Genomic DNA, 24,308 nt, shown 5'->3' with positions numbered 1-24,308 from the left:
GGTTTTCAACAAATTTCCTCTAAAGATTCGAGGGTAAGAGACATTTTGAAAACATTTTTTTTTTACAATTCTTGAATGATCCGGGGATTTGAACCAAAATTTCTAAAAAAGAAAACATAGAAAACTTTTTGACGCAATTTGTGAAATATTTTAGAAATATTTCTTAACGACTTTTGATGAAATTTGCGGAAGAATTTGTAATAAAATTTTTGGGAAAACTATTTAGAGCAATTTCTAATAGAGAATTTCTAATAGAACTTTCAGCGAAATACCTCTGAATTAGATTTAACAGAATTAATGATTTTTTGGAGGAATTGCGAGCGAAAACTTTTTGAAAGATAAAGTAACATTTTTAAGGTAAAGCTGGGAACATTTTCCGAAACCAATTTGATAATAAAAAGTTGACATAGGAGTGGATGTCCACCAGGATGAATTCGCTTTGAAAGTATGTACAAGTCCAACAATATTGTTTGACTTATTTCGAAAAGATTTGCAAAAGTTCTGAAGCCCCCCTTAAATATTCTTTGAGGTATTTGATTAAACTAAAATTTTATAATGCATATCGAAAAGCTTTTTGAAAAATTGTGCTACAAATTTGTTGAATATTAATCAAATAATTTTGGAATTAATAATCTTTCTTGAAAAAATATTGTTCAAGCAATAAATTTGTTCATGCAAAACTACTTAAAAAATTGAATCAAAATCAAAGAGAGCTAAGGTAACTATGGTCGATTTTGTTACATTTTTTTCACGCCATGTTAAACTTCTACCATTCATTTGAAGAAAACTTGGCCATGCCGAAATTCCTTGAAAAATTCTTATTTTTCGACAAGAATTCCCGCTATGTATTGTCTGAGAAATTCCTATAGTAACTTTGTCTATTTTTTCAATTATTTTTTTCGGACATCATACCAGTTGAAGTTAAATGGATTTCTTTAGTGGATTCTCATAAGGGTAATCAGCATCACCACACACCTCGAGCAGGGTATCCTCCAAAAACATGAGAAATCAGACTGCAGTGCTGCTCTATGCTGAAACAGAATTAATTGAATTGTTCAGAAAAATAAACTAATTTTTGGGATCTTCCATTTTTTCATACCACGATATTTTTGGTAATGGATATGTCAGAAAAATTGTACTTACCGCATACAACATGAAGCTAGTTCTAACAGTAACCAATCGATCGACAGCCGGACGGATAAGCTTTCGGTTGTCGCGTGATTCACCAAAGTCAGAACTATCACGCTGATGCTGTATAAGACAAGCGAGGTTTTCTCGCTATAGTGTTCTACAACATAAAATAACGTAACTACTGAAGAAAGTTTTGTCAATAACAAGAGTCATGTACCTAGATTGATTCAGAAGATTTTGCTGCAAGTTAAATTGTTTGTTTGTTTTTTAATTTTTTAATTTTATTATCATCAAAAATTCTGGGGGGGGGGCCTGGATGGTTCTGGAGGGGGCCAGGCCCCCCTGGCCCCCCCTGTTCCTACGCCAATGCTGATGAAACGGTTCACAGCCTAAGAAGGTTATATTTACACAGCCAATTCAGATTACCGACCCCATTCCGAAAACTGACAGCTACTTGACGACGTCATTCCTATCCACCTCGAACAAATTTGTTAAAAAATGATCTAGTGGTCCGGATGGTATATGGTATGATGGGAATGACGTCACATGTTTACAACCAAATTGATTATTTAAACTAGTAAAGAGCCTGCCTTGTTAATTTTGTATGTACGATCAAAGGATCGAACACTATTACCTCGTTCTGCGACATTGCTCTATCGTGCTACGCGACGCGTAACACGATTGATCCCGACCGCATCACCCATTTTTTTTTGCCGGGAAACATGAATTAGTTTTATTCAAGATGCTTGTTCTGCAAGCTTGATGCATTTTTTGTATTGAAATTTCTGGAAAACCTTCAATATACTGTATAGTTTAAGCACGTTTAAGACAGGGCAGTAAGTTTCTGAAAAATATTCGTTATATTCGAATTAGATTGAGATTTGCCCAATCTCTTCGATTAAAGTTTGCACAAAATGTGATTTTTGAAATATTTCTGGGTAATTCAAGGATAATTAATACGTAAAAATGAAATAATGTCAATTACGTTTACTTTATAAACCCAAAAAAATTACAGAAGCTTCCAGAAAATGTGTTATTTAAACAGCCAAGTGCATAAGTTTGGGTTCACCCCCTAAAAAACATACAAAACTGTTCAGTCCATATCTCTGCGATTACACGTACAATTGAAACGCTCTAAGCCGCATTCGAAAAGCAAATAGTTATTCTTACTTCGTATGTATTTTTCCAAAATCATTTTTTTAATTTTTACTAAAAGTTGTGACATTTTTCAAAAAACAGAATGAAAAAACATTTGTAATTTCCTCAGCAATGGATCGACCAAAATTTTAAAACAAGGTGTCATTAGAATCGTAATTTTATATTCTGTCAAGAGCGCTCACGAAATTTTTGCGGAAAAATCTGAAAACTATTCAAAATCAATTAAACAGTCATTGAAGTCAACGTGCAAAAGTTTGGGTTCACCCCTCAGTATGGTGTGGGTACACCTGAACTTACTTATTGCACGAAAAATCTGTGAAATATCAAACCAATCATATGCGCGCCATTATATGCGTTTGAAAAAGCTATGAATTATTAAAATCGGTTGAAAAATGGCTGAGATATTGACAAAAATGATTTGCGTGCGGTTAAGGCGAACCCAAGCACGATTTGCATCATATTGAGGAGTGAACCCAAACTTTTGCATGATGACTTGAATGACTGTTTCAATGATTTTGAATAGTATTCAGATTTTTCCGCATACATTTCGTAAGTGCTTTTCAAAGAATATAAGATTACGACTCTAATGACACCTTGTTTAAAAATTTTGGTCGATCCAATGCTAAAAAAATGACAAATGTTTTTTCAGTGTGTTTTTTGAAAAATGTCACAACTTGAATTTGAAATTTAGTCTACAAAACTCAAAAACTGTTTTTGGAAAAAATACATACGAAGTAAGAATAACTCTTTGCCTTTCGAAAGCAGCTTAGAGAGTTTCAATAAGACGCGTAATCACAGAGATATGGACAGAACACTTTTGTATGTTTTTGAGGGGGTGAACCCAAACTTATGTATATATGATATGATAGTGTATATAATAAAAGATGTCTTCACTTCTTTTCAACTGTCTGGTAATCGCCACGTGAATTCTTATAAGTAATAGCTAAGAAGAAATTGAACAATTTGGTGGGTGTTCGGACAGGCCGGACTAGATGATATTTTGGCATTTCCAATATACGATCAGTTCTTATTTTTATTAGCCCTTAATGAACTCACACAATGATTTCTGAAAGAAGTCCTACACTCTAGAGTAAGTCTAATATGATTTTCTAGATGATTGTTACGAAATTGATGCAAAAAATCGAATCTCGTAATATCTTGCATGGTTCCATCTGATTGCATCTTCCAAGGAATTCCTGATAACATTTGTGTAGGAATAATCGTAAGGATTGATTATAACACAGCGTAACAAAAATGACAATGATTAAATGATGTGTCTCTAGTATATTTGGGGTTGCTGTATCTGATGCCATTCTAAGAAATGTTTCAGTTTTTAGCGGCAATGAATTCAGCAACCCTTAATTTAGTAAATAGCGGTATTTTGGTACTCGAGACAAAAACGTGTTCCGCTGTGTAATTGCTGCAATATTAATAAGTGTGAAACTTTAAATATACTTTTGAAGAATTCATGGAGATTTTACTTGATAAACTATTCAAGAAATGTATGGAAGAACTGTCGGAATAATTCTTGAATGAAATGCTGGCGAAGTTTCAAGAAAAAAATCTCTGTGTGAGCTCAATGAGAAGTCCCTGTTTTAATTTTATAAGAAATTTCTGGAAGAATTCTTAAAGGATTTTCCCTGGAAGAATTTGTGGCGTTATTCCTGGGAGTACCCAAGGATAAACTCTTAAAGGAGATCATACTTATGAAAACTGGAAAAATCGGCCTAAAAATTCTTGTAGGGTTTCTTAAAAAAATATCTCTAAATGAATTTCATTCAAAACTCTGGAAACCTCCTGTACAAACCATTGGAAAAGCTCGAAGAGCTCGAAATCTATAGAAAATTTAGTGGAAAATATCCTGAGACACTCTCCGGGAAAATATGCAGTAATTCCTATGTATGTTATTGGAAGTAGTAGCGTTGGAGTGTTTATGGATTTCCTCCGGCAAATTTCAAAGAAATTCCTCTGCACATCCGTTAAAAATCGTTGGAGAAATCTCGAGATAAATTTCTGAAATCTGATATCTGAGGAATTCTTAAAAATGAGAGCTGACTCCAGCCTTGCTTAGACGAACACTTAAGAGTTCTTAGTATGTTTTGAAAAAAAAAAACTTTACTATTCTTTTGTGATAATTTGTGTTTTCAAAACATGTTTTAAGTATTCCTCGTTTGATTTATGGAAAAGTTTTCTAAGAACCTTTTTGGAATTTCTTTTGCAGAAACGCTTTTGAATATGCTAGAAAAAAATTTAAAAGATTTTATGGAAAATTCTAAGACGAATTTCTGGGTAGTTGTATTCAGAAATAACTAGTACTTTTGCTTGCAAGATTCTTGGCAGACTTGAGAATTTTCAGAAAGAATTGTTGACAGATTCCTAATGCAAGATTTGTTATGGATATTTGATTAAGGTACCGCGGGGCAAGTGGGAACGAAAAAAACGATAGTTCAAACAAATTTTTCAGTAAAATTTTCAAATGTCAATATTTTTCAAATCCAACAACACAATCACGTTTTGGCAACATTTTTGCTGGTATGTGCATGAAACTAATCGAATAATTTTGAAATTGTGAAAACCTTGGAAGAATGTTTTAGAATGAGCCAATGGACGCAGTTACCTCGCTAAGCGGGGCAAGTGGGACACATCCAGTTCCATGCGTCAATCAACATCAGTAAGTCAACCATTACAATAATAGGATTGATAAGTCATAGATTTTTAATTTTGAGTACATATTTGATGTACATAAGGGATCAACCATAAAATACATTACGTTTTAGGAAGAAACCCTTTATTTAATAGTATGTCACCTCACATTTAATATTAACTGAAAATTCCTCAATAAAAGCGTAAAGAGGAATTAATCATGCTCAAAATATATCATTTATAAGTTATTAATTAAAATGTAGCACATAAACAATCAATAATTGACGAAATTATAAATATGTTTTGTTATTATTTATATGCATGGCAGAAAAGCACCTAATGGGATGGAATTGTTTTCCATCACTACTTAATTTGGTAGAAATAACAAATAAAGTTCAAATAACATAGAAAAGTAATCATTCTCATGATGCATTTCAAATTTCAGCTGTGTGTTTGTTCAGTTTTGAAGTCTTATTTCAAAAATAAAACATTAATTAAAAAATAAAGAATAATAACACTTTTCTTCTCCCTTTTATGCAATTACGTAATTTGAGGTTGATCTTTTTTGATAAAAATCATTTGTTTGAATGTTTTAGTGCTACACTCTAGCAAAATGTATGAAACGTGTACGAAAAGTTTTGATTCTGGTTTTTGTTTTGATAGGTCCCACTTACCCCAGGTACAAATATATTTTGGGGTAAGATAGACCATCGAATATTTCATATGAAATAAAAACAAAATACTGGTTTATCGTTAGCAGCTTGTAATAATACTAAAATACTGATGGAAATTCGATTTAAAACACATTTATTTTTTGCGAGTCAATGCAAGACGTGAAACGTGTCACAATTTGTCATTCAAGTTCAAAATGGCGCTGAACTGACAACTGTTACATGAACCACATGGTAATAAAAATAACAATATGTTTAGTACTAAATACATTCCTTGTAATTGCATCTTCAACTTTCTAGAAGAATACCCCCATGGAAAACTTTTCCTAGTTGAGCTCTGACGAAACGCCCCACTTACCCCGGATTCTCACTTGCCCCGCGGTACCTTAACCTTTTGAATGATGTTATTATTAAGATCATGAATTATTGTGTCATGGAAGATCTTTGGCAATTACAAAAGATTTTAAAGAATTACAGTAATTCACCCGCAAATCTCTCATGATGTTCATTGTTTCATGGAGATAAATGCCGCAGACAATTTTGAAATTTATGTATCAACTGTGTAACTTTGTCATGTTACGCTAATTATTTTAGATATTTTTTTTTTTCATCGGTCATTCTTTACCGCAAGTGCCCATTAGAGTGATGCAAATTTTGAAATTTTGGCTCCCCTGTGCTTAAACGATTTATATTGTACTAAATAGCATCCTCCCAAAGTATGAAATGATTCGGAAAAAAATTTGACTGTGCACACGCCATCTGAAGTTTGTATGAAGATTACTATGAAAAACGCCAACCTTTTAGGTTCAGCCCTCTATCTCTGTGCCATAATATTTTCTGGAAAAGTGAACAAACTCTACTCATGTGAAATCTCAGCTACAACTTTGTCCAAGACCACATTTTGATTGGACGACAGGATGAATTGCTATTCATAATCATAAACTGGGTTTTCATGCTTATCCAACTGCTCAGCAGGCAACAGTGGTGCTCATGGCCTGTAGAATAGATCAAAGTAATCCAGGCTACTATGTTCTACAGCCAAAAAGCAGTGTTGCTCTGAAAGTACTGAATGATTTAGAGTTTGTTAGCAATAATATCAAATTATCTTTATGTCCCATCAAAATGTGGTATTCGGCAAAGTTGTAGCTGAGAAGATTTCACATGAGTAGAGTTTGTTCACTTTTCCATAGATTATTATTACGAGCAGTTAGAGGACTGAACACAAAAAGTTAGGCTTTTTCATAGTAATTTCCATATAAACTTCAAATGGCGTGTGCACAACCAAATTTCATCCAAATCACTTCAAATTTTGGGAGAATTATTTTCATCATAATTGACACCGTTTAAGCATAGGGGAGCAAAAACTTCAAAATTTGCATCAGTCTAGTGGCCATGCCTCTCTACTTGGATACTTTAACAATTCTATTGAAATTTAAAACTGTATTCAAACTTGTTTTCTCATCAGGCGTGTTATGAATTTTGAATTCGATACATAATTCTGGCAACGTATATTGCCTTTATCTAAGGCGAAAATCGCACGACTGTCGAACACTCCTACAAACCATAAAAACCTAACCGAAGTATACGTACATATTGATCCAGCAACGTTTCGAAGTTTGTTTCGCAAAAATGACCGAGTGCCATTGTTTCCGTTTTCTTAGTCACGCATGATAGCTTTTGTCACACCTGCACCAACTGTTGGCAGTATTAATGCTACAGTACACTTATTTCCATATTGAAGGGCGACTGGCGTAGCATTTTGTGTATTCCATTCAACCGCAGGATTGGGTTCGTCCAATAAATATACAGTGACGGACAAAACCTTAAGACAACCTCACTAAAATTTTTATGATCGCTGGATTGGTATATTTTAAGCATATTGTCTATGTGATTTTATGTTCATAATTTCATTTCACTATCCACTGGAAGACGAACTCGCCAAGGGCGAAATCCCATGTTAATAAAGTTAATTAATAATAATCATTAACCATTCACTTTAACGAATGATGCACTTGCAGATCATAACTAAACAATAACTAAACGAATAAGCATAAAGAGTTGGAGAAATGAACGACAAAAACTTAAGACCACTTCTGAAAAAGTGTTCTAAAAACTAGATGGATTGTAATATCATCCATGATTTTCGTACAATTCCAGAAAACAATTTTCTAATGGCGTAGAATATATTTAAAAAGAAATGAATTACAGTCAAAACTTCAAGAGTCGATATTTGAAGGGACCATGGAAATATCGAGTCACGAAGCAGAAAAGCTATGGAAAGCTGTTTGTGGGTACTATCATGGTAACTATGTAGTTTTGTTGATATCGAGACATGGAAGATCGACTCATGGAGGTTTCACTGTATGTGTTTTATCTGGTTTTCATCAAGAATATTCAATTTCTCTTTCACGAAATGACATTGTTCTGTCGTGTGATTATTTGAAAAATGTTTTCGACAAAGTATAAATTATTTTTGCATAAAATTTATACAAAGGACCTAAAATCACATTTTTACAACAAAAATAAAATATATCACACTATATTTTACCACGATTCACAACATTAAACCCATTTTTAACTCTGCACATTGTTGCAAACTCTATTTCCAGGCTTCTGCGTAGTAGCACTAATTTCATTTATTTTCCAAGAGCTGATATTACGAAAAACAGTCGACGCTCCATATGTCGATATCGAAGGGGCCATCGAGATAGCGAGGGATCGAGACATAGAACAAACTTTTGATTGAATACTAGAATGAAAATCACTCCGTCACCAAAACAAATTAAAAACAAACAGATGTAATTTCGTTTTCGTAAATTGTTTTGAATCCCTAAAATCTAGTCTAGTAACCTTCGATAATGGGCATACGGAGAAGAAATCGAAAATTAAAAACGAGATAGGGAGATTGAGGATATCGATATAAGGAAAGTAAAAATTTTGAGTTGCGTAATGAATCATTAGACATTACAATTTTCAGAAATTGAAAAATAATAGTGAATGCATCGCGATGCGATTTCTGATACCCTCAAGCGGTCTTCTACGAAATAGCAAAAAGTATTGAACGCAACTCGTTGCAGAACTCGATTTTCACAGCATTCCTCGTAATGGATTACATGCATGCCCTGATTCGCTACTCACCACATTATAATGCACTTGCGCTAGTGTCTATGCAAGAGAAATTGCTAAAAGGTAACGCGAAAATTATTTGTATGGCGAAATGCATCTTACGTTTTATTTCTCAGAATTGGGAACTATTTTCGAAAAAATATTTGGTGCCGGTTGCACGTAATGCTAATGACTATCACGCATACCAAATATTTTTTCGATTAATGCATTCATTTACCAATCTGTCCTGTATTGAATAAAGCAGTGTCATAATAGTTACTACGTAACTGAAATCGGTTGTATAATGATTAAAACGCAACGCTTTTTCATTACGCAGTTGATTTGAGTTGTGTGATTGATAACAACCATTTTCGGTAGCTTCAAAATAATGGTTAATGCATCCCGATATGATTTATGATACCGTCAAGTGGTCTTCCACCAAATAGGGTCCTAAAGCCCTGTCCCAATTTTAGTGCCAAACGCTTAAGTATAGGCCAAAAATACATGTTTACTCAACTTTTTAAAGTTTTCCGTTGGTTTAAGTCCAAAAAACATTGTTTCATGTTTCTTTAGATTTTGTCACACCATTTTGCTTAAATTCAAATTTTGGGTATATTTCGTTTTCCGTGTCCCTTCCGAAATGTCAGATAGGAACAACCCCAGTGTTAAAACTAAAACCCCTGTGGTGTTTTTGTCGACTAAGTGAACGTCAAACATGATCAAAAGTGTCAAGGTTCATTTATGGACCCAATTTTTAAATTAAAGTTTAAACATGATATAGCCGTTATTTGAGTGGGAAAAATTGCTAAAGTAGTTGCAGTAACATGCTCTTTCTTGTTATTAAATAAAAACAAGATATCATTAAAAATTTTAGGACCCAATTGCAAAAAATGTAGTTTACACAACTCGTAAACTACAATTTCAACAGCAAATCAGGTTCTATTGTTCAAATTTGGTTTCAAATAATCAAAAAAGTCATTTCGTAAAGATAAACTAAGAATAACTTTAATGAAACACGGATATGGCGTGAATAAGGGGAGGCCAGAGGTATCCTGGCCATCCTCAGACATAGGTTTTGCTCCCATAAAATGTTTTAAACAGAAAAAAAAAACAGGTAAACTGCAAAATATATATCCATTTTCAAAATTACGGGATTATCATTGTTTGACAGGCAACTGCAATATGTAGTTTTAATATGTCTCATACTGCCAAACTCTTTTTTATCCTTTATGTTCTCGATGTTGAAATTCACCGAAGCCCCTTTCAGAATTCGTTTGATCATTTGTAGCCTTATTGTTAATTAGAAAACCAAACCTTTTGAATTATTAAGAATTATTACAAGTTTTAAGAACATTCATCGAGATTTTGGGAATCATGTGAGTTGCTGGAAAATGTTTGTGTATAAGAATTATATACAGCTCATATTTATACCATAATACCAATTTTGTTCAGATTTGTTTCAAACGAACTGACTTTTTCATTTCAGGGTACCGCAATCCGGGGTAACATTGATCATTTTTTTTTGAATATTTCTTGAATATTCCGTTTGCAAATGCAAATGTTGCAAATTTTATATTTTTAAAACAAGTACTGCCACCTATAGCTCGTGACTATATATTGTATTTTGCTTTTTGAAAGAATTAAGGATGTTTAAAAAAATGTTTTAAGCGATTTTTTGAATTAGCTGATATGGGGTAACATTGATCACCTATGTAAACAACGTTCGGTAATATTGAAAATGACGTTACTTACTTAAATCATGCCCCCCGAAGCCGAATATGAAGGCCAAACGCTTACAAGTCATTTACTTTTTGAGTTATTTCAAAATTAAAAATACCTCGAACCACGGAATACGCCTAAAGGTAGGCAATGCCCTAAGGGATTTCTATGTTCTCAACAGTAATTCGTTAATGTTGCCTAATTTAGAATACTTATGAAAGGTTTGACAACGGAATCGTTTTCGGCGATGCCATTTTTAGTAAGAACCGCATTTTCCTTGCTCATATCGTCTGCAGAACATATGTGAGACATGAATCTTCGGTAGTGTACTCCTTACCCATTGAAATCATTGTTTCGAAAAGTTAACAAATTTACGCGTAAGGTAAACGCAATTTTTGCAAAAATGTTCACTTTCATTAGCCCATGAATATAAGAAAAAGAAGCACCATTCATGATTTGGAAATATTTCATCAATAAATGATGATACGAACTTTTTACGAGATGAGTCATTCCGATCAATGTTACCCCGCTGATCAATGATACCCCGGATTACGGTACCGTAATTTCGGGTGAAATCGATCATTTTTCACGGTTTTTCTAGTCTGTTTTCTATAATGTCAACAATGCCAAACAACTAAATGCAGGAAAACAAGTACGAAGGTGAGCCTCATCGACTTATGTACCGAAATTTTCTAACAAATGTCATTTTAGTGTTAACAAATACCTCTAAAATAAAAAAATCAGAGGATCTCATTTCGGGGTGAAATTGATCACTTGTCAATGCCATTATTGTTAGTTTCCAAAACAACTCTATGTGATAAATTTGAGCTCCCTGAATCCGAATATGCTTGTAAAATTCTTAACAATGCAATATTTATATAAATAACGAATAGTTAAATTTCAAGAATTACGCGGAAAACGCTTAAATGTATGCAATTTCCTAAGGAATTCAATGATATCTAACAGAAATTCAATTATTTCAACCATATGAGCTAATTGGTACAAGTTTTGGTGATAAAATCTGGTTTGGGGATATATCTCAAGCATCCTCACAAACTTTCAGGTTTATACCATGTTCAAATCCTTGCTTATAAATAGAAGTCCATAGCTGTTTGTCAATACTGCACCGTGCACGATTTTGAAATTTTACGTTATTTTCATAGTAATGAACATACTTTAACGCAAAAAAACTTCACAACACACAATTCTACAATAGTTACGACAAGCAACGTTCATTTACTGCAGCTTACATTGACATTTGTGCTCCATTACGAATATATAAAACCTTCCTAAATAAATGAATAAGAATATATAAAACCGTATGATTCGATGATCAATTTCACCCTTCTGATCAATTACACCCGATTTTACGGTATTGTTTTCGTGTAGTTCTTCATTTATAGAGGTCCCCAAGCAAACTTCCACGAACACCAACGCACAATCAATCATACACAAGTCGATTTCCTCAGAATGAAAGCGTATCGATGTTTGTTTGACGTCATTGAGCTTTCGGTCAACGGCAAGCCAACAAGGAAGTGGTTGTTTTGCAGCAATTCTGTTTATATTTGGATTCTCACAGCAAACAAAAGCAATGTTGTGACAGTTCTCACAGCAAACAAAGAAAATTTTGTCAACATTGCACTACTACGCAGCAGGGTTGCCACATATACAGATTTATCTGTATTTTACAGATTTTTGCGAATATTTTATGACCAAGAATCTGTATATACAGATTACAGATATTTTGCAAAAATACAGATATACAGATTCTGTATACAGAATTTTGCCAAAATTATACAGATTTATACAGATTTTTGAGCAAATATGAAAATAAATATTTTTGAAAACCTTAAAATTCAAGCTGAGTAGTGACCTGTTATGACAATTCTGCATTTAAATTGCATATGAATAGTATTTTATTAAATTTTTTGTTAAATCTCATGATTATATCAATTTTTAGGTATACAGATTTAAAATACAGATATTTTTCTCCAGGATACAGAAATACAGATATTCCAAGGAAAAAATATAGATTTTAATGTGGCAACCCTGCTACGCAGGCAACTGGATTGGTCTATGTCAGCTCTCTGTAATTAGAAGACGCCATAAAACATGTATGAAAAATAGATAAAACTTGCTTCTAGTTACCTTAAATCGGCAACGAGATATCGATTGTGTACAGCTTATTTTCTTTTGCCTGTGTGCAAATTGGAAATAAAAGCTTGAGCGACTAACTACAAAAGTTTTTTTTCTGAAAGTCACAAACATATTAAAAATTAATAATGATGCAAAATTGCAACAAATATTGTAAATTTGTCTTAATTTCTATTTTTGTTCTTTTTTACTACGTCCGATGAAACAAATGTAAGCAGATAGCTCATGTGTTTTTATGTAAATAATTTTGTATTGGTCGGTCGCATATTTTTAATTGTAGATCGGTCGGATTTATTTCCCGATTTTTGGTAGTACCGTCGTTGGGGTTGAGAATGGGTCGAAAACGATATATACGATTAATTTATTGAATAACTTTCGCAATTTAACTTCAATAAACTTCAAATTTGGTGTGTATGTACTTTGATGGTACATTAACAACTGTCCAAACAATTAAAAAAAACATTTATTCACTGCGGCACAACAAGTGAATGAAAAATGACCCAATCTCACCCCATAAAGGGGGTGACATTGGGTCACCGTAATTAAAATAACTTGTTTTTGAAAATATTATTTCAAAACTATTAAAACTATTCACAGCTGAAAAATATTGCTGAAATACGATGCAAACAAGAAGAAAAGACATCTAATATGTTTCACAAGTATGATAAACCCACTTAAAAGAACGATTATAGCAAAAAAAAATGATGAGCTTTGAGAAAAAATATGTAAACTCATCATTTATCGTCAAGTTTACATAAATTTTCTTGTTTTTTTTTTCTCAAATTGTCTTCAAAGTCTCATCCCCATTATCAAAAAGCCTATTCAGTTTCCCTAAAGGTTAACAGAAACAGTGATTATTTTAATCCTTCGTAAATAATTGAATTTCGGTACGACATTCCACGATCAATACATATTAGACAGATGTTGACGTCTTAATCCCGGTATTTCAAAAGTTGTCAAAATGCATTGCATAGTTGATCAGTGCACGGAATTCTCAACTAGACTTGTTTTATGTTTCAGCGATGCTGTATTTAGGAAGAATGAACACATCTTAATGAGGAAAGAGTACACATGGCACGGTAAAGCGACAAAAAAGTAGACTTGTTATTTCATTCACCATCGTTCTTTCTTGACCCAATCTCACCCCCATTTTTAATGTTTTAAACACCGTACCGAAAAAAATAAATGAATTTTTTGTGGAAAAATCAAATAGATTCCGGAAAATACGTGTGAAGTGTATTGAAAAGACTTTCAATCTTCTACTAATATAACAGTAGAGATTAAAGTACATGCGTGATACTTTGCACAAGAGAAATTTAAAGTCGTAAATTTTGTCTGGTTTCAACATACAAGTTTATTGATATATTAAACAAAACTACTATTTTTAAAAATGTTACCGTCAACGGTAGTCCAAATCATCATCCAAATGATCATAAATCATCAAGTTACATAACTCCCGCTTTCACTACGTTTGACATGCCATGAAAGAGGGTTTTATAAACAATTCAACCAGTCGTATCAAACAGCCTATCATTTATAACTGCATCATATTTTATAATGCTGTTGAAATTATAGTTCAAACAGAGTTAGAAGAGTTAACTTATTTCTCTGCTTTCAGTTTCTTTTTAGATCTTTCATTCAAAATATACTGAAAAATGTGGATTTTTAAATACGTTTATTTTTCATGGGAGTTACATACACTACCTTATATATTTTTGGATTTAGGCTTGCAGTCACAATCAATAGCGTTGATAGTTTTAATTCGTCGCCTACGTTTCGATCCTATGGTTTGGATTACGGCGATGAATTAAAATTATCAACGCTTTTGATTGTTACTGCAAGCCGAAATCCAAAACTAAGTTCACAAAATACCAGTCAAGATCACTTTGGTCAATCAATTTGGGACAGTTTGGATCTACATAGTTTTGTATGACGGTGCGCTTCTGTAATCGGTTTACAAATATGATTGAAACAAGCATTGGAAAGTTTTGCAAATTCTCAGGGATCTACCTAAGGCTATGGCGCCTCGACTCTCCGCCCTTAGGTTTGAGGTGACATGCCTATGGCAGAGAATGCATACCTAGTTCACTTCTATTGAACATATTCCACGCATTTACCAAACTGTTACCTGAAAACTGCAGTGTATTACTATAATATTGTACGAAAAACAATGGATGATGTTGCAAGCCATATGGTTGTTGGAGCACTTCTTTCAGTAGTGTTCTGTTATGTGTTTGTCGCGTATTTTTCAAATTATTTATGTTCATATGTTGGGGGCCGAGTATTAGAATCCGCGGCTACTAAGCAAAGCCATGCAGAAGGTGCCTGGGTTCGATTCCCGGTCGGTCCAGGGTCTTTTTGTAATAAAAATTTCCTCGATTACCTGTCTCAAGATAAACGAATGCGAAAATGGGAGCTTTGGAAAAGAAAGCTCTCAGTTAATAACTGTAGAAGTGCTCATTAAACACTAAGCTGAGAAGCAGGGTCTGTCCCAGTGAGGATGTAATGCCAAGAAGAAGAATGTTCATATGTTTCTATGAAATCTTTATGCAATTGTTATGTTCACCAAATACATTTTTAATTTAATTGAATAGTATTATGAAATTACATATAAATAAAATATATAGCGATTTAACGATTATATTTTTTGTGAGGTGGTCGTAAGGTTTTGTCCGCCACTGTATACAAAAATTAGCACTCCGATGTTTGATCATATTTTCTTGTGGTGATTCCTTCTCAAAATTGGAAGTAAATATAGTCACTGTTATTTTTTTTTTTCTTTATTAGTATCATTCCAAACATTACATTCATTTCTTATATCTAGGTGTTCTGTGTTATTAGACAACACTATCATCCTAATTTGGTAAAACAAATTTAAGATTTTATTAACATATTGTTAACAACATATTACATTTCATTTGCCGTAGCAGTTCAGATTTTTTACAGGTGAGTTGATTTCACCTGCTTATAAGAGAAAAAAAAAACGCTTTAAATATACTTAACCTAACTTAACCTAAACATATAACGCATTAATCGTGGCAATAGAAGATTGTAACGATTTTTGCCTGAAATTATTTATTATTTTATTTGACATTTGTTCCAATGTTTCAACATTGGATATTCTATGTAACTCATTGGTACTATACCAGGGAGGAAGCCTCAGAATCATTTTCAAAATTTTATTTTGAATTCTCTGCAGAGCTTTCTTCCTGGTATTACAACAGCTAGTCCATATTGGTACAGCATACAACATGGCTGGCCTGAAAATTTGTTTGAATATCAAAAGCTTGTTCTTAAGACAAAGTTTTGATTTTCTATTAATAAGGGGATAAAGACATTTTACATATTTATTACATTTGGCTTGAATGCCCTCAATGTGATTTTTGAAAGTTAAATTCTTATCAAGCATGAGCCCTAGATACTTAACTTCATCTGACCAATTTATTGGAATCCCTCTCATCGTGACAACATGTCTACTTGAAGGTTTCAAATAAAGAGCTTTTGGTTTATGTGGGAATATTATTAGTTGAGTTTTGGAAGCATTAGGAGAAATCTTCCATTTTTGCAAGTATGAAGAAAAAATATCCAAACTTTTTTGCAATCGACTACAGATGACACGCAGGCTTCGTCCTTTGGCGGAGAGGCCTGTGTCATCCGCAAACAAGGATTTTTGACATCCCTGAGGTAACTCAGGTAAGTCAGATGTGAAAATATTGTATAATATTGGTCCCAAAATGCTGCCTTGAGGAACACCAGCTCTTACAGGAAGTCTTTCAGATTTGGAGTTCTGATAATTAACCTGAAGTGTACGATTTGACAGATAACTTTGAATTATTCTAACAATGTATGTTGGAAAATTAAAGTTTTTCAATTTTACAATCAAACCTTCATGCCAAACACTGTCGAATGCTTTTTCTATGTCTAGAAGAGCAAGACCAGTAGAATAGCCTTCAGATTTGTTGGAACGGATCAAATTTGTTACACGTAAAGGTTGATGAGTGGTCGAATGTCCATGGCGGAATCCGAACTGTTCATTGGCAAAAATTGAATTTTCGTTGATGTGGGCCATCATTCTGTTCAAAATAACCTTTTCAAAAAGTTTACTGATGGAGGAAAGCAAACTGATTGGACGATAGCTAGAAGCTTCTGCAGGATTTTTGTCTGGTTTTAAAATTGGAACAACCTTAGCATTTTTCCATTTGTCAGGAAAATATGCTAATTGAAAACATTTGTTAAATATATCAACTAGAAATGATAAGCTACTTTCTGGAAGTTTCTTGATGAGGATGTAGAAAATTCCATCATCGCCAGGAGCTTTCATATTTTTGAATTTTTTAATAATAGTTCTCACTTCTTCCAAATCAGTCTCCCAGGCATTTTCGAAAACGTTCTCTTGATTAAGAATATTTTCGAACTCCTGAGTAACTTGATTTTCAATTGGACTAGTAAGTCCTAAATTAAAATTGTGCGCACTTTCAAACTGCATAGCAAGTTTTTGAGCTTTTTCGCAATTAGTTAGTAATAATTTGTTTTCCTCTTTCAATGCCGGTATTGGCTTCTGAGATTTTTTCAAGATTTTAGATAATTTCCAAAAGGGCTTAGAGCCAGGGTTCAATTGAGAAATTTTATTTTCAAAATTTTTGTTTCTTAATTGAGCAAAACGTTTCTTGATTTCTTTCTGCAAATCTTGCCATATAATTTTCATAGCAGGATCGCGAGTGCGTTGAAATTGCCTTCTCCTCACGTTTTTAAGACGGATCAAGAGTTTAAGATCATCGTCTATAATCACGGATTCAAATTTTACTTCACATTTTGGAATTGCAATGCTTCTGGCTTCAACAATGGAATTTGTTAAAGTTTCAAGAGCATTGTCAATATCAAGTTTAGTTTCTAAAGAAATGTTAACATCAAGATTAGAGTCTACATACGTTTCATATATATTCCAGTCGGCTCGTAAATAATTAAAAGTGGAGCTGATAGGATTGAGAATCGCTTCATGGGATATTTGAAATGTAACAGGGACATGATCAGAATCAAAATCAGCATGAGTAACTAATTGGCTACAAAGATGACTAGAGTCGGTTAAGACCAAGTCAATCGTAGATGGATTTCTAGAAGAGGAAAAACATGTAGGGCTATCAGGGTATTGAATTGAGAAATATCCTGAAGAGCACTCATCAAATAAAATTCTGCCGTTGGAATTACTTTGAGAATTATTCCATGACCGATGTTTGGCATGAAAGTCACCAATGACAAAAAAATTTGACTTATTGCGAGTCAATTTTCGCAAGTCAGTTTGGAGCAAATTAACTTGCTGTCCAGAGCATTGAAAAGGCAAATAGGCAGCTATGAAAGTATATTTACCAAACTGTGTTTCAACAGAAACACCTAAAGTTTCAAAAACTTTAGTTTCAAATGATGAAAACAGTTGATGTTTTATACGCCTATGAATGATGATTGCAACTCCCCCACAAGCCCCATCAAGTCGATCATTACGATAAACAAAAAAGTTAGGATCTCTTTTGAGTTTAGATCCAGGTTTTAAATACGTTTCGGTAATAACTGCTATATGCACGTTATTAACCGTAAGAAAATTAAACAGCTCGTCCTCTTTACCATTCAGAGAACGAGCATTCCAATTTAAAATATTTAAATTATTATTTGGATCCATTAGAAAAACGTAATCCAATAACAATTTGATTAGTAAATATTACACCTACTTGGACTGCTTCAGTCATAGTGGTGGCTTTGAACATTGCATCAATCATTAGATTCAATTGTTCAGTTAGAAAATTAAAATCAGAGGCAGACATGTCTTGTGATTTCCCATTGGAATTTTCGGTAGACGAAGAAGCAAAGTAGGAATTACCTGTGGCGGTAGGGTTTTTTCCATTTGATTTGAAACAAGTAGAATGGGTACCCATGGATCGAACAGGGGAGGAGTTCAAATTTCCTGCTACGATATCGGCAAAGGATTTACCGTGGGTAGATATATTCGAAATTGAAAGATTCGAACGGCTACCCGACAGATTAAAATTTGTTTGTGAATGAGCATGATTATGATCTTCCTGATGGGTATGATTCATGATCAAGCGATCGTTAACTGAAAAATGAGCATTGTTCGATACTCTACCAGGCAAATTCCGGAAACGACCGTTATCGTAACGGATATTATCTTTCATCTGCCTGGCACGAGCCTCAATGACCCTTTTGCGTGAAGGACAATTCCAAAAATTGGACTTATGGTTAGCCCCGCAATTACAGCATATGAATTTGGTGGTATCTTCCTTCACTGGACAGACGTCTTTGGCGTGAGAAGAACCTCCGCAAATCATGCATTTAGCATCCATGCGACAATTTTTTGTACCATGACCCCACTTTTGGCACCGACGGCACTGAGTGGGGTTCTGGTAATTTCCTCCAGGTTTCTGGAAATGTTCCCATGTCACACGGACATCGAACATAAGTCTTGCTTTTTCTAAAGCTTTAATATTATTTAGTTCTTTTTTGTTAAAGTGAACTAAATAATATTCTTGAGAAAGCCCTTTCCGAACAATGCCAGATTGGGTTCTCTTTTTCATAATGATTACTTGGACTGGGGAAAACCCAAGTAAATCATTTATTCCATTTTTGATCTCTTCAGGTGACTTATAGTCACTTGAGAGACCTTTCAAGACAACTTTGAACAAAAGTTCAGTTTTGTCGTCATAAGTAAAAAATTTGTGCTTCTTCTCTTCAAGATGTCTGAGAAGAAGTTCACGATCTTTAAGAGTTTCCGGCAAAGCGCGACAGTCTCCTTTCTTTGCGATTTGGAAGGAAACCTTGATTCCCCTAATGGAGTTCAAGATCTCCTGCCTAAATCCCGCAAATTCGGAACAACTGACCACGATAGGCGGCACTCTTTGCTTCCTCACTTGAATCAAAGAGCCTGGGCTAGAGGCTGCTTCGATTTGGTGTTCGGAAAATTTGTCTAGAGCATCGAACTGATTGCTCATTTCGATACAATTATTCATTGCACCCTTGGAAGAAAGTTCGCATTCCGGGGAAGCGTCCTTTCTTCCATTCTTGCCACGTGTAGTGACAGTTTTAAAACCCACTTTTTTGGAAGGAAGTAGTGAATTCAGAGATTCACCCTTCCTTTTGTTAGTTGTTGATACCATGTTTAGTTAATAAACGAGAAAGACGTGACCTTCGAGAGGTTTTTTCCCAAGACGGTGTCCAAGAAGGATTACCACCGCTAGCTTTCGCCAACGGGTCCAACGAAAAATCGAAGGCACGGGTCCAAACAAGGATCGTAAAGGGATCAATAGTAGAAAAAAATAGTACTGAAAAGTACTGTTTTAGTAGCACTGAAAAGTACCGTTTTTAATTTTAGCACTGAAAAGTACTGTTTATGTAGCACTGAAAAGTACTGATTTATTGCTTTAGGTAGTTTTTAAGAAAACTTCCAAGAGCAGAGAGAATTCGTGTACGCACAGCACGAAGGTACGATGCGCACATAGTCACTGTTATGAACTCTGATCCACAGTAGTATATTTATGCACTTCAAGATTCACGGAAAACAGATCACGTGTAAACACATGGTGAAAGATGAGAAAATAAACATTTTTCTTACACTGATGACTTCTGATTGCCACTAGGCGTTGAACGAATGTTTTCCCGATTCTTCGTCACTGTCTGGGCTGTATAAAATAATACACCTCCTATGTGTACCTTTGATGGTGCGCTCTTATCGCTTAATATGATACTGATTAGCACTTGAGTCTTGTAACAATGTGACTTATACAATTATTCACTGCAATTCAGAACGCTTGGTTGAGCAAGGAAATTATCACGTATCCATTAGCAAGTCGATCCAAAACGTAGTCAGTATAATATCGATCCACATTTCCGACGGTTTATCCACTAGGTAGAGCGAGTTTTCCTTTCTTCTACCCGCAACATGGTATGTTTGTAATCAAATGATGGCAAAAAACGATGCATTGCTGGTGAGATTTATTTATAGACATCAAATCACGAAACTGTAGCACAACTACGTCACCACGAAAAAGCGATTCGCCCGTTGCAGATCTACGCGAAGTTTCGTTTCTTTTTTTCCTTACGACGTAACATTAGGACGGTGAGTTGAGAATTCTTATATGTAGGCACTATATCGAACCATTCACCGGTCACATTGTCGGAGAGCTAGGGGAAGCACGTGCGAACGACTGCGAATGTGAAATACAACTGAGAGTAAGCAAATACTTTAGGGGAGATTATGAGAATGCCTCCGCCGGGACAGAGCAGAGCAGAGAGATATCGGATGCATTAGTGAGTTGTTGCCGCACGGTTAGCACAAAGTTGGCTTATCCTTTTATACATACTAGTTGTTAATGCAAGGTCTACTCGCAATTACTTAAGGATCTGCATACCCTTTTATTTGAACTTTTGGTTGCTTGGGTAAGTGGTCCCTGGTGAAATTGCTCAGTTTGTAAAAAATCGGTATGTACCGTAATGCGGGGGCAAATTGGACACTGGGGTGAATTTGATCAGGTCGGTACCAAAATACATTTCCTCCCAAGGGTGCTGAAGGTTTCGTTGGCACCACAGACATTCCATGGTTTCAAGTTTAAAGATGTCTAGTGATGATTTAGAACTATTTTATTTTTATTAGGGTCAGTTTTGCATAGACATATTTTCATTTTTTGAAGGTGGAAGCAATACAGTTGGAAATGTCGGTGATAAACAATCCACTGGTGTTATGTCTACATGTCAACTTTGAGTGTTTAAAATGCTGTGTAAGCTCAAGTATGAATTACTGAACCCATTTTGATACCATGCAGCATAGTAAGTATAGTTGTTTACTCATAAAACTTTTTATTGTCAAATAATGTGCTTTTTTCAAGGGAAATTGCCTACATTTAGGCGTATTAGACAGATTTTCAAAGTTTATTTTGCAATAAAATGATCAAACACATTGTAAGAATTTTGACATCATTTCCAGATTCAGGATTCCCCAAATTTTGTAGATAGGGAAATTTTTTAATTCTTAAATCTGCTAATTAAAAATGACACTCTGAAGCGAAATTGATCACCATATAGATCAATTTCGCTTCAGAGTGTCATTTTTAATTTTTGATATTAAAACAATTTTTATGACATGTTAAATATTATTTCATGAAAAGTTGATAACATAAACTGATAAAGATCAATGGTGTATTTGAATTCCGAAAAATAACACAACAAAAAGTTGGAAAATAGTGATCAATTTGCCCCCGGATTACGGCATCTCTGAAAAGAAATGAGAGAAATTCGTCAAAAATATTTGCAAAAGAATTCATCCTAAACAAATTCCTATAACTTCACAGTAAGTTCTTTGCTAAAACTCTTGAGCAAACACACTCAGATCAAATCACCGAACTCGGTAATCTCATTACCAAAATCTAAACAGCTGAATGATCGGTAATCAATTCGGTAAATATATTACTGAACTTTCGGTAAACTGCGCTTTGGACCTCAGCTGTCAAAACTACCGAGTATTCTGTAAATGTTCACCGAAGATCTGTAATTTCCGAATACTAGATTTTTCCTCTGGAATACCACATTTTTATTAGAAATGAAAGAATGCAACGTAGACGTATACTTCTCAATAGTTTAGTTTTATTTCAGTCGGAATCCCCAGGATTCCGAGTGGAATCCCCAGGATTCCGAGTGGAATCCCCAGGATTCCGAGTGGAATCCGCAGGATTCCGAGTGGAATCCCCAGGAATCCCCGGGATCCCGAGTGGAATCCCCGGGATCCCGAGTGGAATCCCCGGGATCCCGAGTGGAATCCCCAGGATTCCGAGTGGAATCCCCAGGATTCCGAGTGGAATCCCCAGGATTCCGAGTGGAATCCCCAGGATTCCGAGTGGAATCCCCAGGATTCCGAGTGGAATCCCCAGGATTCCGAGTGGAATCCCCAGGATTCCGAGTGGAATCCCCAGGATTCCGAGTGGAATCCCCAGGATTCCGAGTGGAATCCCCAGGATTCCGAGTGGAATCCCCAGGATTCCGAGTGGAATCCCCAGGATTCCGAGTGGAATCCCCAGGATTCCGAGTGGAATCCCCAGGATTCCGAGTGGAATCCCCAGGATTCCGAGTGGAATCCCCAGGATTCCGAGTGGAATCCCCAGGATTCCGAGTGGAATCCCCAGGATTCCGAGTGGAATCCCCAGGATTCCGAGTGGAATCCCCAGGATTCCGAGTGGAATCCCCAGGATTCCGAGTGGAATCCCCAGGATTCCGAGTGGAATCCCAGGATTCCGAGTGGAATCCCAGGATTCCGAGTGGAATCCCCAGGATTCCGAGTGGAATCCCCAGGATTCCGAGTGGAATCCCCAGGATTCCGAGTGGAATCCGCAGGATTCCGAGTGGAATCCGCAGGATTCCGAGTGGAATCCGCAGGATTCCGAGTGGAATCTGCAGGATTCCGAGTGGAATCCGCAGGATTCCGAGTGGAATCCGCAGGATTCCGAGTGGAATCCGCAGGATTCCGAGTGGAATCCGCAGGATTCCGAGTGGAATCCGCAGGATTCCGAGTGGAATCCGCAGGATTCCGAGTGGAATCCGCAGGATTCCGAGTGGAATCCGCAGGATTCCGAGTGGAATCCGCAGGATTCCGAGTGGAATCCGCAGGATTCCGAGTGGAATCCGCAGGATTCCGAGTGGAATCCGCAGGATTCCGAGTGGAATCGCGCAGGATTCCGACTGGAATCCGCAGGATTCCGAGTGGAATCCGCAGGATTCCGACTGGAATCCGCAGGATTCCGGACTGGAATCCCAGGATTCCGAGTGGAATCCCCAGGATTCCGAGTGGAATCCCCAGGATTCCGAGTGGAATCCCCAGGATTCCGAGTGGAATCCCCAGGATTCCGAGTGGAATCCCCAGGATTCCGAGTGGAATCCCCAGGATTCCGAGTGGAATCCCCAGGATTCCGAGTGGAATCCCCAGGATTCCGAGTGGAATCCCCAGGATTCCGAGTGGAATCCCCAGGATTCCGAGTGGAATCCCCAGGATTCCGAGTGGAATCCCCCAGGATTCCGAGTGGAATCCCCAGGATTCCGAGTGGAATCCCCAGGATTCCGAGTGGAATCCCCAGGATTCCGAGTGGAATCCCCAGGATCCGAGTGGAATCCCAGGATTCCGAGTGGAATCCCCAGGATTCCGAGTGGAATCCCCAGGATTCCGAGTGGAATCCCCAGGATTCCGAGTGGAATCCCCAGGATTTCCGAGTGGAATCCCCAGGATTCCGAGTGGAATCCCCAGGATTCCGAGTGGAATCCCCAGGATTCCGAGTGGAATCCCCAGGATTCCGGGATCCCAGATTCGGAGTGGAATTCCCCAGGATTCCGAGTGGAATCCCCAGGATTCCGAGTGGAATCCAGGTCCGGTGAATCCCAGGATTCCGGTGGAATCCCCAGATTCCGGGTGGAATCCCCAGGATTCCAAGTGGAATCCCAAGGATTCCGGGTGGAAACCCAAGGATTCCGGGTGGAATCCTAAGATTGGAATTCCTAAAATGCCAGAATTCAGAAATGAAGTTCATTATTGTGGATCAAAACTAAGTTGTGAAATTCATATACCGTAGTCCGAGGTACAGCGGGGTTACATTGTCGGTATGATCCTTCTCGTAAAAAAGTTCGAATAATCATTTGATGAAATATTCTTAAAGCATGAATGGTGCCTCTCTTTCTTACATTCATAAG

General features: G+C 36.0%; 2 protein-coding genes across 2 annotated transcripts in view; one reads left to right on the top strand and one right to left on the bottom strand.

The window, feature by feature from the left end:
• The window catches only part of LOC5580229, a 41,333-nt gene extending 20,514 nt beyond the window's left edge, over positions 1 to 20,819 (bottom strand). The window contains exon 1 of the transcript XR_002502034.1: positions 20,197 to 20,819. The gene's annotated coding sequence lies outside the window, so the exon portion shown is untranslated. The remainder of the gene's footprint in view (positions 1 to 20,196) is intronic.
• Positions 20,820 to 21,397: 578 nt separating this feature from the next.
• Positions 21,398 to 24,105, top strand: LOC110674292. The gene is made up of 3 exons (XM_021838573.1): positions 21,398 to 21,407; positions 22,230 to 23,266; positions 23,323 to 24,105. Exons 1-3 carry the CDS (start codon positions 21,398 to 21,400, stop codon positions 24,103 to 24,105), a joined length of 1,830 nt encoding a protein of 609 aa, XP_021694265.1.
• Positions 24,106 to 24,308: the final 203 nt, after the last annotated feature.

Source organism: Aedes aegypti, chromosome 1 (assembly GCF_002204515.2).
Source record: "Aedes aegypti strain LVP_AGWG chromosome 1, AaegL5.0 Primary Assembly, whole genome shotgun sequence".
Classification (NCBI taxonomy): Eukaryota; Metazoa; Arthropoda; class Insecta; order Diptera; family Culicidae; genus Aedes; species Aedes aegypti.
The sequence above is the reverse complement of the archived record's forward strand: the minus strand, read 5'-3'. Positions and strand labels throughout refer to the sequence as shown.